This window comes from Dreissena polymorpha, chromosome 3, assembly GCF_020536995.1.
Source record: "Dreissena polymorpha isolate Duluth1 chromosome 3, UMN_Dpol_1.0, whole genome shotgun sequence".
NCBI classification, from domain to species: domain Eukaryota; kingdom Metazoa; phylum Mollusca; class Bivalvia; order Myida; family Dreissenidae; genus Dreissena; species Dreissena polymorpha.
In genome coordinates, this window is record NC_068357.1 from 144,033,048 (window position 1) to 144,048,236 (window position 15,189).

General features: G+C 33.7%; 1 protein-coding gene across 5 annotated transcripts; it reads left to right on the forward strand.

The window, feature by feature from the left end:
• Positions 1–2,722: 2,722 nt before the first annotated feature.
• LOC127871801 (uncharacterized) lies at positions 2,723–12,497 on the forward strand. Of its 5 annotated transcripts, none has more exons than XM_052415003.1 (5): positions 2,723–2,971; positions 4,342–4,443; positions 6,293–7,090; positions 7,360–7,465; positions 8,008–12,497. In XM_052415003.1, exons 3-5 carry the CDS (start codon positions 6,328–6,330, stop codon positions 8,078–8,080), a joined length of 942 nt encoding a protein of 313 aa, XP_052270963.1. In that variant the 5' UTR covers positions 2,723–2,971; positions 4,342–4,443; positions 6,293–6,327; the 3' UTR covers positions 8,081–12,497. The 5 variants fall into 5 exon arrangements, 3 of the variants coding, with proteins under 3 accessions (XP_052270963.1, XP_052270964.1, XP_052270962.1); XM_052415004.1 differs by lacking the exon at positions 4,342–4,443 and having other exon boundaries at positions 8,008–8,099; positions 8,741–12,497; XR_008045570.1 differs by lacking the exon at positions 4,342–4,443 and having other exon boundaries at positions 2,728–2,971; positions 8,008–9,270; positions 9,322–12,497.
• The last annotated feature ends 2,692 nt before the right edge of the window (positions 12,498–15,189 follow it).

Genomic DNA, 15,189 nt, shown 5'->3' on the forward strand with positions numbered 1-15,189 from the left:
CCATATTATTTTGAACTTATTAAATTGGTGCAATATGTGACTGTTTCAGGTATATAATTAACCTTTATTGGTTTTATTATTGTATGCATCTGAGGATTACAAACGCGTAATAACATGCAGGACAATTACGATTTAAAAGCTAAGGGTGATTACCATTACTTGCAAGATGTTTCTTGAAAACGAACCTGATTTCAAGGCTAGACCATTGAGAATACTCGCATTATATAAACATTTCGCCATTGTAAATGAATATTTGTAATCTTGTTGCTATGACCAAACGTGTACATAAATCTATTTGCAACTCGTTGTAAGGTCCGCCTATGTACATGGATATATATTTGAATAAATTCGATTCGATTTAAATCTAACTATTATGTCCACCAGTGTAAATGGATCTATAGGATCCTCGCTGCTATGACCGCCAGTTACATGGATCTATAGGATCCTCGAAGTTATGACCACCAGTGTACATGGATCTATAGGATCCTCGCTGCTATGACCACCAGTTACATGGATCTATAGGATCCTCGAAGTTATGACCGCCAGTGTACATGGATCTATATTCACCTTGCTGCTATTACCGCCAGTTACATGGATAAATAGGATCCTCACTGCTATGACCGCCAGTTACATGTATATATAGGATCCTCGCTGCTTTGATCGCCAGTTGCATGGATCTAGAGGATCCTCGCTGCTATGACCGCCAGTTACATTGATCTATAGGATCCTCACTACTATGACCGCCAGTTACATGGATCTATATGATCCCCACTGCTTTGACCGCCTGTTACATGGATCTATAGGATCCTCGCTGCCATGACTGACAGTTACATGGATTTATAGGATCCTCGCTGCTATGACCGCCAGTTACATGGATCTATAGAATCCTCGATGTTATGACGGCCAGTTACATGGATCTATAGGATCCTCGCTGCCATGACTGACAGTTACATGGATCTATAGGATACTCGATGATATGACCGCCAGATACATGGGTAGATCTGCATCTCGTTACCATGCATGTTGCCAGTGTGTATGGATGAATATTTATTCCCATGCCATATCCGCCAGCGAGGATGCATGTTCATCGGAAAACCATGTCCGCCTTTAAACGAGGATGCATGCGCATTTGCTTTCCGTTTCCGCTTGTAAACGTAGGTGTATTTGTATGCAATTGAAATAAATTTACGGATATAATATGTGTGCAACTGCCAAAGCCGGCAGTGAACATGGATCTATTTAAATCGCCTTGTCATGTTTGGCAGCGTACATGGAACTATGTGAAACTCGTTGCCATTGACGCCAATGCCGGTTTATATACACCGGTAAGCATTTTATGAGCATGCTCGATAATGGCCATTGATTTATTTGAATATCCTTATGATGTCCGCTATAGGTAAGGAATATCTGCATCTCGATGCCATGTCCGCCAGTGTAGAGGGATATGTTTGCATCTCGCTGTCGTGATATTGTTTGTGGATATGTTTTCATGTTTTTGTGATGTCTATCAGTGAACATGGATATTAAATTTGCAACTCGTTGCCATGTCCACTAGCATTCGTGGATATAATTGCAAAGTTTTACGATGTCCGCCAGTACACATGTAGATCTGTATATGACAACGCCCACGTGCTAAGTTGTGGGGTTGAATTAGTGGAGGTAAGTTTGTATGCGTAGTCAGCACTAGACTGGCGTATTCAGTTCGTGTTGTCTCCCATATTACACTCATTCGCAAATAATATAAGTAATTACAGAGACGTAGATCTAAGTCTCTGGTAATTACAGGGGCGTAGGTAATGGGGAGGCAGGGGAGGCGGCCGCCTCCCCAAGATTTCTGCTAGTCGTCATAAATACAACGTATAATCCCCAAAAATCGCCGCCCAAAAACCTGTTTTTTTGCAATCACGCGCCGTCAGTGCAGAAGCCATGTGTCCCCTCTCCGTCTGCTCCGAGGTTGCCAATAGTGATGTGTCAATATCCCTTGTTAGGTGTCATAAACCAGGGGCCCGGGTAAATGTCATTGCGTTAATTGTTTTATTTTTCCTTTCCGTGATTGCACTGTCGGTGTTTTGATTAAGGACAGGCTTTCCTTTTAATTTTAATTGATCGCTTTAATTCAAAGGTAACTGCCACTTAAAACAATTTTGAGTAAATATATGCGTGAAAAAAAATAATTTGATTGAAAATATTTGTGTATAACAGTTATTATTTGATTAGAAATCATTGAAACAATATCATATTATGTAATTGTTTAATGTTCAAAATGAGTATTCCTAAACAGCCTCGAAATTTTGCTTTTCCTAAGCGTACATTCGGAAAGAAAAAGCCAGAACAGCATTCATTCCAATCTAGTTGGTTTGATTCGTTCACATGGCTCCACTACGATATGTATATTAGTATTAAATTTTAATTTGCGACCGTTCTTACCTTTTATGAACCTAACGTCGATCTGAATACAAACGAAATTTAGAAGAAAAAACAACATACAAATAATGATCGTATTGATGCTTAATAATGTTTTTTAATTATTATCATTAATATTTAACACAATTTTTTTTTACATTAACAATGTTATTCTTTTTAGAGCCGGGACCTTGCGTCCGCCTCCCCAATGTTTGGAGGTTATCTACGCCCCTGAATTACAATGTACTAATTATTTATATCTTATTACAAATAGACACATTTACTCAAATGTATGTAAAGTGTGGTACTGGTTATAAAAAAACACACTTATTTAGCGACATTCTCAAACTAATTATAATTTCAATTTAACAATCTCTTGCACAACGGTTACATTACGTAACTGTGTGGAACGATAACTCTTAGCAACCTCCGCGCAGAGATTTGACTGGAACCAGCTTATGTGCTTATGGAACGACAACTCTGCGTGGAGTTTGGGAGATTAGCTGAACGTGCTCGATTGTGTCCATGGTGTAGGTCGATTTCCAGGTGCGAATAATACAAATTACAGGTATGTTACAAAATACAGGGTTATTTCGTATTTGTAACTGTTATAATTTTGATATCTATATTAAGATGCAGTTTGTTAAAGGTCGACGGGCATATCGCGTTTTTGTTGTTACTTGAAGTTTTCAATAAAATAGTTCAATCAAATAAAATTATATTTAAAAAGCACGATAATCGAAGTGGAAGAAAATATAGGTTATCTTATCTATCATTCCTTCATGATCGATCGTAAGTCCTTCACCGGTACTTAAATGTCAAAAAAAACTCCCCCCGCACAAAATAACCTTACAACCCATATATATTTTTAATCTAGCACTAGCAGTACTTTTGTTAATCAGTTATCACACTTTCAAGTTCTTCTTTCATTTCCTTTCATATAAGTTTTGGCTGGTAATAATTGTTAAGTACAAATCCTGACAGGCAAGCCAACAGGGTGCAGGATCAACAGGGTTTTCAGGGGTTTACACAAGGACAGAATGAAAACATGCTGTTAAGAACTTTGTTATTGCAAATATCTCAAGTTATTGAAATACTTTTGCAAAAATCTTTAGTGCATAAAATACAGTTTTTTTTCAGTTTGTGTCGATATCTTAAGGTATAAGAATAAACCCTTGGATACATCTGAAATCGGTGACAAAATTTCACATTGTGTGAAGCATAACTGTGCAGTACACAAGGAATTTTTTAACAGGAACACATGCTATTCAATAAAGTAATTCTGATGTATTTCACATTGTCATAAGCAGTATAAAAATTTGTCTTTTATGCACTTGTTGAAATTCTTAAGGAAAGTTGTTTGAAAAACTTATTTGAAAAAAGGTACCACTTACAAGACTTAGTGTGTTTACATACATTGATGTTTAATTGGGAACCCCACAAAATCATGTGATCCTGCACCCTTGTCAAGTATTACAACCTTGTGAACTATTACCAAATATTTTGAATGAAAATTAGTTATAAGAAAACTATTCAATTTGATTGATAGTATAAACAATAATCTGACAATTTCCACAAGCTATTAAATTGTAGATTGTTTATTTATTTTAGATCTTGTGATAAACTCTGGATCTAATTTGTTGGAATTTGAAATCCAAATATGATAAAATGAAATAACCATGAACCGTTATTATGAATATTTAACCTCTATCACATGCACTTAGTGAATCTTGTTCGATCAGGTAATAATTTAAGTACTCCAAGATACTCTATAAGTATACTACATGTACCCTCCTAGTGGGCATCAAATGTTTTGTGAACGTTGCTGATACGTAATATTTAGGTCGCAACGACGGCAACCATTACCGAACGTTGCCATAATGTTGCATACAAAACATTACCCGGACGTTTCATCATGACGTTGCAATGACGTTTCAGAAACGTTGCATTCTGGTGACCACTTCCGAACGTTTCTGCAACGTTGCACGCGAAGCTTCGGTCGAACTTTTGAGAAGTATGTTGCAACAACGTTGCTTCTAGGTAATTGTGCACTCTTTTAGCAGTTTTTTCTGCAGTTTTCTCCTTTGAATTCAGTATCGCCGCTAGTTTTTCCCTTGAATTCAGTATCGCCGCTAGGTGGAATGTATACTTTATTATTTTTTTCTAATAATTAGTTTGCTTGTAGGATAACATAAACATTTGTTTATTATCGAACTGTGAACTTTTAACGACAGAATATTAATTGAAAAGAAAAATTCAATTCTTCAATGTATAATTTTTCTTGCCTTTTTTGTGTTACATTGTATTGTAACATATTTTTATCAATATATTACATTTAACACATATAAAAATCGTATAATCTGGCTTCAAACTGAAAGATGCTTAAGATAACTTTTACTCAAAATCGCTGGATAAAATAAATTGTTTAAGTTTATGGTAACAAAATTTGCTGAAATTGCAATTGTCGCGATGGTGTAGTGGATGAGATGTCGGCCTAGTGATCTGGAGTTGGTGGGTTCGATTCCTCCTCGGGGAGCATTATCTTCATAGACACCAAGTACTCAGTTAATACTTGAAAGAGCAGTTGGCAGTAAACTGAGATAGATAAAAAAATGTGTTTTTGTAAAACATACATTATTTTTGATTAATTAAAAATACTGCATTTTAAATGTTACCTAAACACAACGTTGCAGCAACATTGGGAAAAAACGTCAAAAAAACTTTCATATACACCATTGTGACAACCAAACTTCAACGTATGAATGCAACCTAAATACAACGTTGCATCAACGTTGGGTGCCCACTGGGCTGGGTATAGAAATATGCCTAAAGACATCCTGCCATACTCCACAGTGTTTTAGTTTTGTTTAAAAATCGGGGCCGGTATCCGGCCCCATTCCCAATGGAAAAAAGTACATATTATTCCCAAATGGGACCTAAAAATTCCCAAATGAAGGTTTAAAAAAAAAATATATATATATATTAGAAACATGTTGTTAATCTCCCATGCAGCTCTACAAAATACACTTTATTAAAGTTAATATTTAAAACACTTAAGTTCTCATTTTTGAAGTATTTGTTAGCAACAAAAACACTACAGTACTGATTTGGGACCCGGCCCCATTCCCAAAATGATTGAAAAAAACGCTGTTCCAGGGTACTTTTTAATATATTTTCCGTACCTCTGGTACTTTCTAGTATAACTAAGAGAACCAAGTACTTGAGCTGACAATTACAAATTGTGGTTGTCTTCATTATTTTGTCATTGTCAGGTAAGGTAACATTTTCAAGTACCCCCTTTTCTCTTTAGTGATCACTCAGGTACTTAAACTATGCTTAAAGGAACCTGGGCATACCCCAATTTACTTTAAAGTATTTTTCTGTTCCAAAATAATTGTGTACAATGTAGGATACTTAAGAATAACTGGGTACTTTTAAGTAGTATCTAAGCCAACACTGACCAACAATAACTTTTATTGTAGAGAGCATAGCTGGAGCCCAATATAAATTTACTACCCTTTTATAACACTGTACGTGGTAAGTTAGAAGCAGTGCAACAAATTCGTCTTACAGGGTACTCTCTTTTCCCCAGCATCAACAGAATAACTGGACTCTCTGGACATCAAGCTGTGTAATAATGTTAGTAATTAGATAAATTCATAGTAGCCTTGTTGTTTGGCTGCAGACAGCAGTATAAGCTTGAGGGGGTATGAATTCAAAAGACATTGCTTTTAAAGCAAGCCATGTTGTTTACAACACAATTAATCTCTAATAAAATAACAAAGATATATTTACTATGTTTTCATGTACAAATAATACAATTATTCGCTAAAAATGAAAATAATTAGACCCAGTTAAAACTGTTCATCAAAGTATATTTTTATTACAGATTCCAGCCTTCAATTAGATTTGACACCGTTAACAATGTCGAAGTTGCATACGTATATACTGGCGGTGGCAGTGCTTCTGTGTGCAGCAAGAGTTGTCTCCTCTGATGACAAACTTACACCAAGTCCTGTCAGCCCTGCAAGTTCTACTTCCATTTCACCAACACACAATGCATCATCAACTGTAAACACATCAAACACTATTTTAGCAAGTAAAACAACAAACCTAACAACCACTTTACCAACACACAATGCATCATCAACTGAAAACACATCAAACCTAACAACCATCCCATACTCAGTAACCACTACTACAAAACCAACAAGCGACACAACCACTACTACAAAATCAACAACCATCACAATCACAACAACCACCAACAGAACAATCACCAACACATCAACCATCACCAATGCAACAACCCCAACTACAAAACCATCAGCCACCACCAACGCAACAACCCCAACTACAAAACCATCCGCCACCACCAATGCAACAATCCCAACTACAAAACCATCAGCCACCACCAACGCAACAACCCCAACTACAAAACCATCAACCACCACCAACGCAACAACCCCAACTACAAAACCATCAGCCACCACCAATGCAACAACCCCAACTACAAAACCAACAACCCCCATCATTCCAACAAATACCTCTAACACAACAACTGCAAATACAAAACCAACAAACAACACAAATACAACAACCACAACACATTCTCCATCTAATGGGTCATCGTCCACAGGAAATGCTTCTGAAAAACCAAGTCCCAAGGAGCTATCATCTTCTAATAGTAAGTTGTCAAATAACATTTTTAATGATTAGTTCATAATGAGTTTAATGCTGTCTTCTCAATATGGACTTAATGGTGTCTTCTTAAGCTAATGGTAGTGATGGCATGAATTTGGTAAGGATCTTATATTTCATTGAACCCTAAAACAAATTCCAATTACCCTTAAACGTGTCTGTACATCTGACTTCTTCATTGGGTATCATTATTAAAAAGTTGTTGTTTCAGTCATAAAGTTTAGTGATGTCATGCAACTGAATACAATGTTTCAGATGGGACAAAGGTGACCATAGCTGTTGTGGCTACATGTTTGGTGGTGTTTTTCGTCATTTTTGGTGGCGTGTGTTTGTTCATGCGAAGGAAAAGGAGATATTTTGGGTAGGTTTTATCTGTTAATTTTCATTAACTATTATTAATGGTGTTTCTATTAAGTAAACTTGTAAACTGAAATGTTACTTACTCATCTTTCTGTTGAGAAAAGACACAATTATCATTGTGAACTAATTATTTACAATTTAAAACTAATCAAGATTATAGCTTAAAAATAAAATTCAAATTGCAAAATCTTAAATGTTGTCAATTCATTTTAAAGTCAAAATACATTTGCATAATCTGCCAAGAATTAACAACTTGTTGGTAATCTGATATATGTCTTTTTACCATTGTTTTTTCCCAGTGAAAAAATATAAATAGTAAATTAATCATTTATGATTGTTTTAGACACTTTATTATGTTTAAAATCTTTGCAAGTGGATGTGTTGTGAAGATAGTTACATGGGATGTGTTTTTTTTTATTGCAAACAAAAGAAACACCATTGTTATCAGAAACACCATCCTGATAATGCAAGTTAAAAATCCTGAAAATCATAATTATGTCTCAATCATTAATACTTGAGTAAATTTTATCATTTGTGCTCCAGACAATTTCGGATGGCACGACTTCGAGAGGAAGATGAGGACGAGGGGAACACATTTTCCGCCGACATGGAATAGACCTGAGAGTGATAAGATTGTGAGGAGTGATTTTATGGTTTATTGAATGATTTGATTGTGTATTGAGTTATTGTGTATTGAGTTATTGAGTATTGAGTATTTGAATGTGTATTGAAGGCTCAAGAGAGATTGAATTTTGTAAGTATGGAATAAACCTAAGAAGCCTTTTTTATTAATTGAGGGATTTAATTGTGCTAGAGAGGGATTGAATTTTGTAATATGGAATAAACCTGAGAGTGATTTGATTGTGTATATCAACAGGACCTGAGAGACATTAAAAATTGTTAAGATGAAAAAAACATGAGACTGATTGGATTTTTAACATAGAAAAGTTCTCTATGGAGTTATTTGATAAGATACCAATAGGTCAATGGTCTTATCTTTGGGGCTGAACAAATACTGATTATTAGTGCTTATGTTTAATGTTTCAATGATGAATGTATTTAAGAAATTTGTGATCATAAACCATGAAAATTGTTGTATATTTTTAATGAATTTGATGAAAAGACCTGGTACTCAATAGTTAGTTTTCTACAACAAAGACTTCATTCATATGTATTATAAATTCTGACAAAAATTGTAACCCTGATTATTGATGACAATTATTTTTGTATGAACATTTCATATATTTTTTTTAATAGTGAGTTTATGTTATTTCAGAGGTCAAAAATATAAACCGGAAAAGCAGAACTTGACCTTAATCAGTAGGGTCACTAAACAAAGATGTGTTTAATTATGTGTATTTTTTAAGATCCTTCAAAATTTAGTAAGTTATTCTGTACTATTCTGAACAAAACTATAGCTGTCTTAAAAATGTTTTATTGGTTTGTGACCAACTAATGATGATAAGCAATCATACTTGTAATTTGTACAGTGTTATTTTAAACAAAGATTGTTTGGAAAAAAAAATTGTGCTTACACATGTATATAATTTGAGCCGCATAATGCAAAAGTGGGTCATGTGGCATATCAGCCATCTTAGCCATAAAGTTACTAAAGATTTCTTGGTCTCATTAGCGGACACGGAAGTTGCGCAAATGTGCGGGGCTGGTAAGAAGCTTTGCGAGTCGCATTTGGCTTAAGACTTATTTTTGCATTATTTGGCTCATTTGTTGCTTATGTTATTTGTTAGCTATTTAAGTGCTTTACAAACTTTTGAGATTGTTAAGACCTATTTGTTAGCTATTTAAGTGCTTTACAAACTTTTGAGATTGTTAAGACCTATTTGTTAGCTATTTAAGTGCTTTACAAACTTTTGAGATTGTTAAGACCTATTTGTTAGCTCTTTAAGTGCTTTACAAACTTTTGAGATTGTTAAGACGTTTGTATGAATGTTTATTATGATTAAGATCTTGCCATTTTAAAGAAATATTTAATTGTGTATCATTTGTATTATTGTTCTTTAAAGGGTAATGTATAAAACTCAGTCAAGATACTAGAATCCAGGGGGCCGTTTCATAAAAGATCGTACGACAATTTTAACTTACGAGAGAATTTTGTCATCTTAATAAGTAGACGAGCTAGCCCGCCATGCTTGTCAAATATATGCGGCGCTTGAGATGCCAATGTAATTAATTAAGTACTGAAAATTTATAATCATATGATATGGACTTAAGCAATTATGTATCTTCAAAAAATTTATCGTATCGTGTAATGTGTACTACGATGTTTATTGAAACGGTCCTCTGATTTGTTTCAAAAAACCATTTTGTCAGCAATATGAACCATAGCTTAGTAAAAATTTCATTTGTTATATTTTGCAAGTTTTTTGTGTGAAATAATTGTTAAGTGCTCGAGTTGTCTGAAGTCTTTCACTGACCCAAAGCACCATTTTATCTTAATTTTCACACACACTATGTTTTGTTTTTAATTGAAACCGAATCATTAATAAGAAGGTATTATTGACTTACTTCAACTTTGTAGCATGAAAGATTATTAGGTGGAGATCATTTAATTATATGCAAGTCTTAAATTGATGCAACAATTTTATTGAACATGCTTGAAGTATTATGTAAAAGAAATCAAAATCATAGCTAAAATACCTACCAGGTAGTTTCTATTTCTCTTTAAATTATTGCCTTTTTATTAATGAAGATCTTGAACACTCATTCTTATGATTTTTATAAAAACATTTTTTTCTTATAAAAAGGAGTGCTACATGTATAAATTTAGGGGAATTAAATTTTTCAATTTTAGAACAAGTGGAATATGTGACATCTGTGTCCTATTGAAATGTCTTTGATTTCTTATAATCTGTAAAACCAAATACTGTTTTGTATTTATTTGTCTATTTTCTGTTAGTTCATTCCAATCTATCTAATTATGCTTTCATTTCTGCTGTTTCTATCCTTTTTATTAGCAAATATTGTTTTTGTTATTATATAATTTAAGTAAGTTTCTGATCATTCCTTTTTGTTGTCTTTTTATATTTTAATTAAACTGTGCTTATGTAAACGAACAATTTATATCCCAGGGATCGGGATGGGTGGGGGTAAATGTCTAAGTCGATTGAAGATGAGTCTAGTATCATAATCAGACTATAAACACATGCATTTAACAGTTTATATTAAGTCATCGCAGGACACAAAACATCATCATGATAATAATATACAAACAAATTATATTCATACAAATTATTCACTGACAAACATGTGTGGCAATGCATTAAACATGCTTCTAAAACATCTATTAGTTTGTTTCAGTTATTATAAATACTGTTATTTAATGTTTACCCATGCATTAAAATGAAGCCCATTTGAATATTAAACAATTGCTGTTAGTTGTCCAACTAACTGTGTTCATTTCCAAAGCATTCCTCATTCCATATTATGTGAACACATGCTCTTTAGGTCATTATCAGTTATGTAAATTTGATACTGATTTTATATATATATATGCTTCAAGCATATAGACTCAGATTATTTTGTTTTGAAGCTTGTTGTTTTTTTTAATATACTAGTACGGATCTAACAGTGCTTTTCTGTGATGTGGTTGTTTGCTTTTAAATCTTTTGATTCCTTTAAACAAACGTGTAATTCATATATAAATGTGACTTTTTGGTCTTTAAGGATTTTAACACTTAATACTTTACATAACTGAATATTGTTAGCCTACATTGTAGAAAATCAAGTCGTGCTATTGTCAGCTCTTTGTTTTCTGCATAAAGTACTTAGTAATAAGTGATCACCTTAAAGTGTATACCTCGCAGGAGGTAAATAAATGACGTTTTTGCATAAGGCGTGTCCTTTTGTTAGCTTAGATTTTTTCTAGAAGTCAATTTGCCTATATATAGAGCAGGTATTGACTCTAAACTGAAAATAATTAATCAGAGTTATGAACTTTGTTTGTAAAGTGTATAATATGAGGTTACTCTTAAAATGATTTTGTCAGAGTGATTTCCCTGTCTCAACTTAGACATATATTGCTATGTCACTTTTTCAATACATAACAGGTATTGACTTTAAATTGCATTAATAAATGGAACTATGACAATGTTTTATGTAACCTTTTTACAAGACCCTAAAATACTAAGAAACAAAAGAGAAAATTGAGATTCAAGCAACCATAAATTATTCTGTTCTAGTAATTACATCATCTGTCCATCATGCTTCTTGTTTAAGTATCAATATCTTTCTAACCATACTTCATATATTTATAATATTGACACCGGCCTTTAAGAGGAACAGACAAGTTTCGAATTCCCAATGAAAGCGTTAGTCAAGGCTCGATTAATTTATAAACAAGTCCAAAACAAGGCACACAATGTGCAGTTCTATTATGGTTTATACTACTGTCTGTAATTATATTGTCATGTTACGTGTATTGTCTATAAATAATCACAAAAATTACTTCTGGAAAAATAAGATAATACTTATACATACATGTGTGATAAGTGTCATTGTACTTGTAAAGTTTTGGATTATTAAAACACTACCAATATATCATAAAACAACATTTTTTATTCATTTTGACAAATAAATCTGATATAATAAATACGTTCATATATATTTTTAATAAATTTGAAAAAAAGGATACAATCAGTATGATCATATATATTATATAATAAATTTGTGTTTTGTCAGAATGATTTAAAATGTTTTATGGCATGTTGATAGTGTTCATTAATTTCATTTGTGTCACATGGGTGGGGTAATGGGCCTTGTAAGTGACAAGGTCATATGCCCAAAACCTGTGCTTTCGCATGGTCCTCTGTTTACTCTGTTTTATTTATATTACACTATGTTACTAAAGTTCTCTTTATTAATCAAGGTTGTCCAATTATTTTGCACATTACTTGTCGAGAATTAGTTACATATCGTTAAAATGTTATTGATTTATGTTAATTGCTGATGTATTTTTGTATTCATCAATTTCAAGAGTGTTACATCACATGTTATATAATAAAGTGAAACACTTATTTGTAATTGTTTTTGTCTTTCTGATTTACGACAACCTATGCGTAAACCGAGTGACCCTCTTCAATTTCTGTAAAACATGAAACATAACTAATTTAACCTTTTGAACTATGGCAAAATTGAAAAAAAATCTCATCCATGTTATGGGGTATGTTATGCACTTCGTTTCTCGATCAAGTTCAGATGACAACTTAAACATAGGTCGTTTAAGCTACTACAGAATTTCTCGGGCAAGGCAATGTAGCCTCGCATTTCTGCTATGGAACCCTGTATTGTAGGTGGTTACGAAGCATGAAAACGGTACTGTTTCCTGTTCTTTGTCGCACCCACAGTATTATTAATATAGATTTTCAGGTCGAACAAAACTGGTGGACATCCTATCACATGTCCCCATTTTATTGCCCTGCCTAGGGATTGCATGTTTGTGTATAATCACCGGAAAGTTTTTTTTTCAACCATTTATATTCACGTACGAGTATGATAGTGCACGAAATAAAGAACTCTCTGTCGGTCATTTTGACTATTAGAAATGTATTTAACAAATCACCGCCGTTTAATTTACACGTGCAATGATCTTTGCATTGCAAATGCTGATAACATGAAGATTGTTCACATAGCAATACAAAATACAATGTGCTTTGTCAGCCCGCCGTTAAATTGTGATCTTGTAACATATGCATAGTCAACATTTGGTTGTGTTCGATTTGGACAAGCAGATAATAATACACGTACACAAGAAGGATGTCGCTTATTGTGTGGAACTACACTAGTATCCCGTCACTTTCAATGTACCTGTACATAATTGTTACCATAACTTTATCTCAACGTTTGGGACTCTGACGCTGGTTCTTGAAAATTAATTGCTCATTAAAATGTGTTATACCCCTGTTTCAAAGTAAAGGATGTATATTGAAATCAGTTTTAAAAAAACTAGGAAGGAAAGTCCGTCTTGTCATAAAGAGCGTATGATCGATCGTCTGCGGCAATGAATGTCCTGGATTCAAAATTAACTGAACATTTACAGTAATTAATTATGGACGGAAACCCGTATGTCCGCAACTTGAGAATCACGAAAAATAATCATTTCGTCTAAAAACGGGGTTGTCCGAAACTATAGTCTCATTACTTAGAGTAATTACGGTAGCCTAGCACTGGTTTAAACTTTATAATAAAGAGTCGAAAATAAGGTCGAGTTCAAATTGACGACGAGGTTTGACTTCTATAAAAACTTAAAGCACGTTTATAAACCGATTATTACTAGTATGTAAATAAATGACAGTTCTTTTAACTCTATCACCATACTGTTCAAATGTGCGAGAGTGGAATGTTCGTCAAAGAAAAGTACTCAGATGGGCGCTTTAAGCCAATTTGACCCTTTGGATTTATTAACGTTTTGATGATCATGATTTTGAGATTTTAAGTGCCTATTTTTACTTGCTGAAGTTTTTGTTTTACAAAAGCAACGTTTGATAAAAAAATGCATAGTGTGCATACTGTCTATAATCGGTTAAAAGGTATTTGGGCATGTCTATGCACATGTGCTACATACGTGTTCTATATACATGCATATTCTCAATATATTTATTCATAAAACACAGCGCACATCGAGTCATCATAGACATACCGTGTCACAGCTATCGTGGTGTGTAAACATTTACGTTGTTGATGCAGCTATCCAAGAGTTATTTTTCATCATTTGCTATATAGTTTAGAAAATAGTATATGCATATAAGCACACAATTGCTTATTTGCTCAAGTTTAAAATTAATTATTTGTCCTTTGTTTTCTTTGCGGTAAAGGGAACTCACTTCTAAAGTAAGTATGCACACAATCCTTTTCCGTTGGGTTTGTTAAAGACACAAAATACACGCATAACAAAATTCGCCTTTATTTTACAAACATGCGTATAACAGTGCTTTTTTTCAAGAGAAGCATTTTAAATGTGTATGTTTGCGTAAATACATAACATAAATTTAGCGAAAAACGAGTCAGTGCACTTCCCGCGCCATTAACAAACACTTTACTGTTGCCACACAGAGGCTCTATTATGTCTTAGTAAGGACACTGGCCTCCTGGTACACAAACTGTCCAAGTAATCGAAACAGATGCCAATTAGTGGAATTATTGAGTGGATTATATCTTACAGAATATCTGTAGACATTCCAAGTAGAGGATTTTTCATTCACAAGTTCCAGTACGTGACCAAACATGTTAAGTGCGGTCTCGAAATGTCCCTTACAGTCTTAAATACCTTCATCCTTTATCGTGTTGCAATACTTTCCAATTTTTATGAACGCTTCTAATTTCTTTTCTGTTCTTTTTGACACCAGGAATTGCAGAAAGTAGAAGAATGGTTTGGCATCTGACATGACATTATCAAACATTTGTGACAAATATTTAACACACGTTGGTTCTATCTCATCATCGGGTGTGATTGTCCTGTGTATTTCATACTGTAAGTGTTGGTTCTATCTCATCATCGGGTGTGATTGTCCTGTGTATTTCATACTGTTAGTGAAATGGAGCGCTGTCGATTTCATGCATTGTGAATTCTACGGGAAATATTGATTTCCAAACATATTTAAGATAATTTTCTCTTGGTGTTTACTGGTGAAGTGATACATCAGAATCTAATTCCCAAATTGTCTTTGACTCATCTTCCTCAATTGCTAATTGAAACATGTCTGGTTGTAT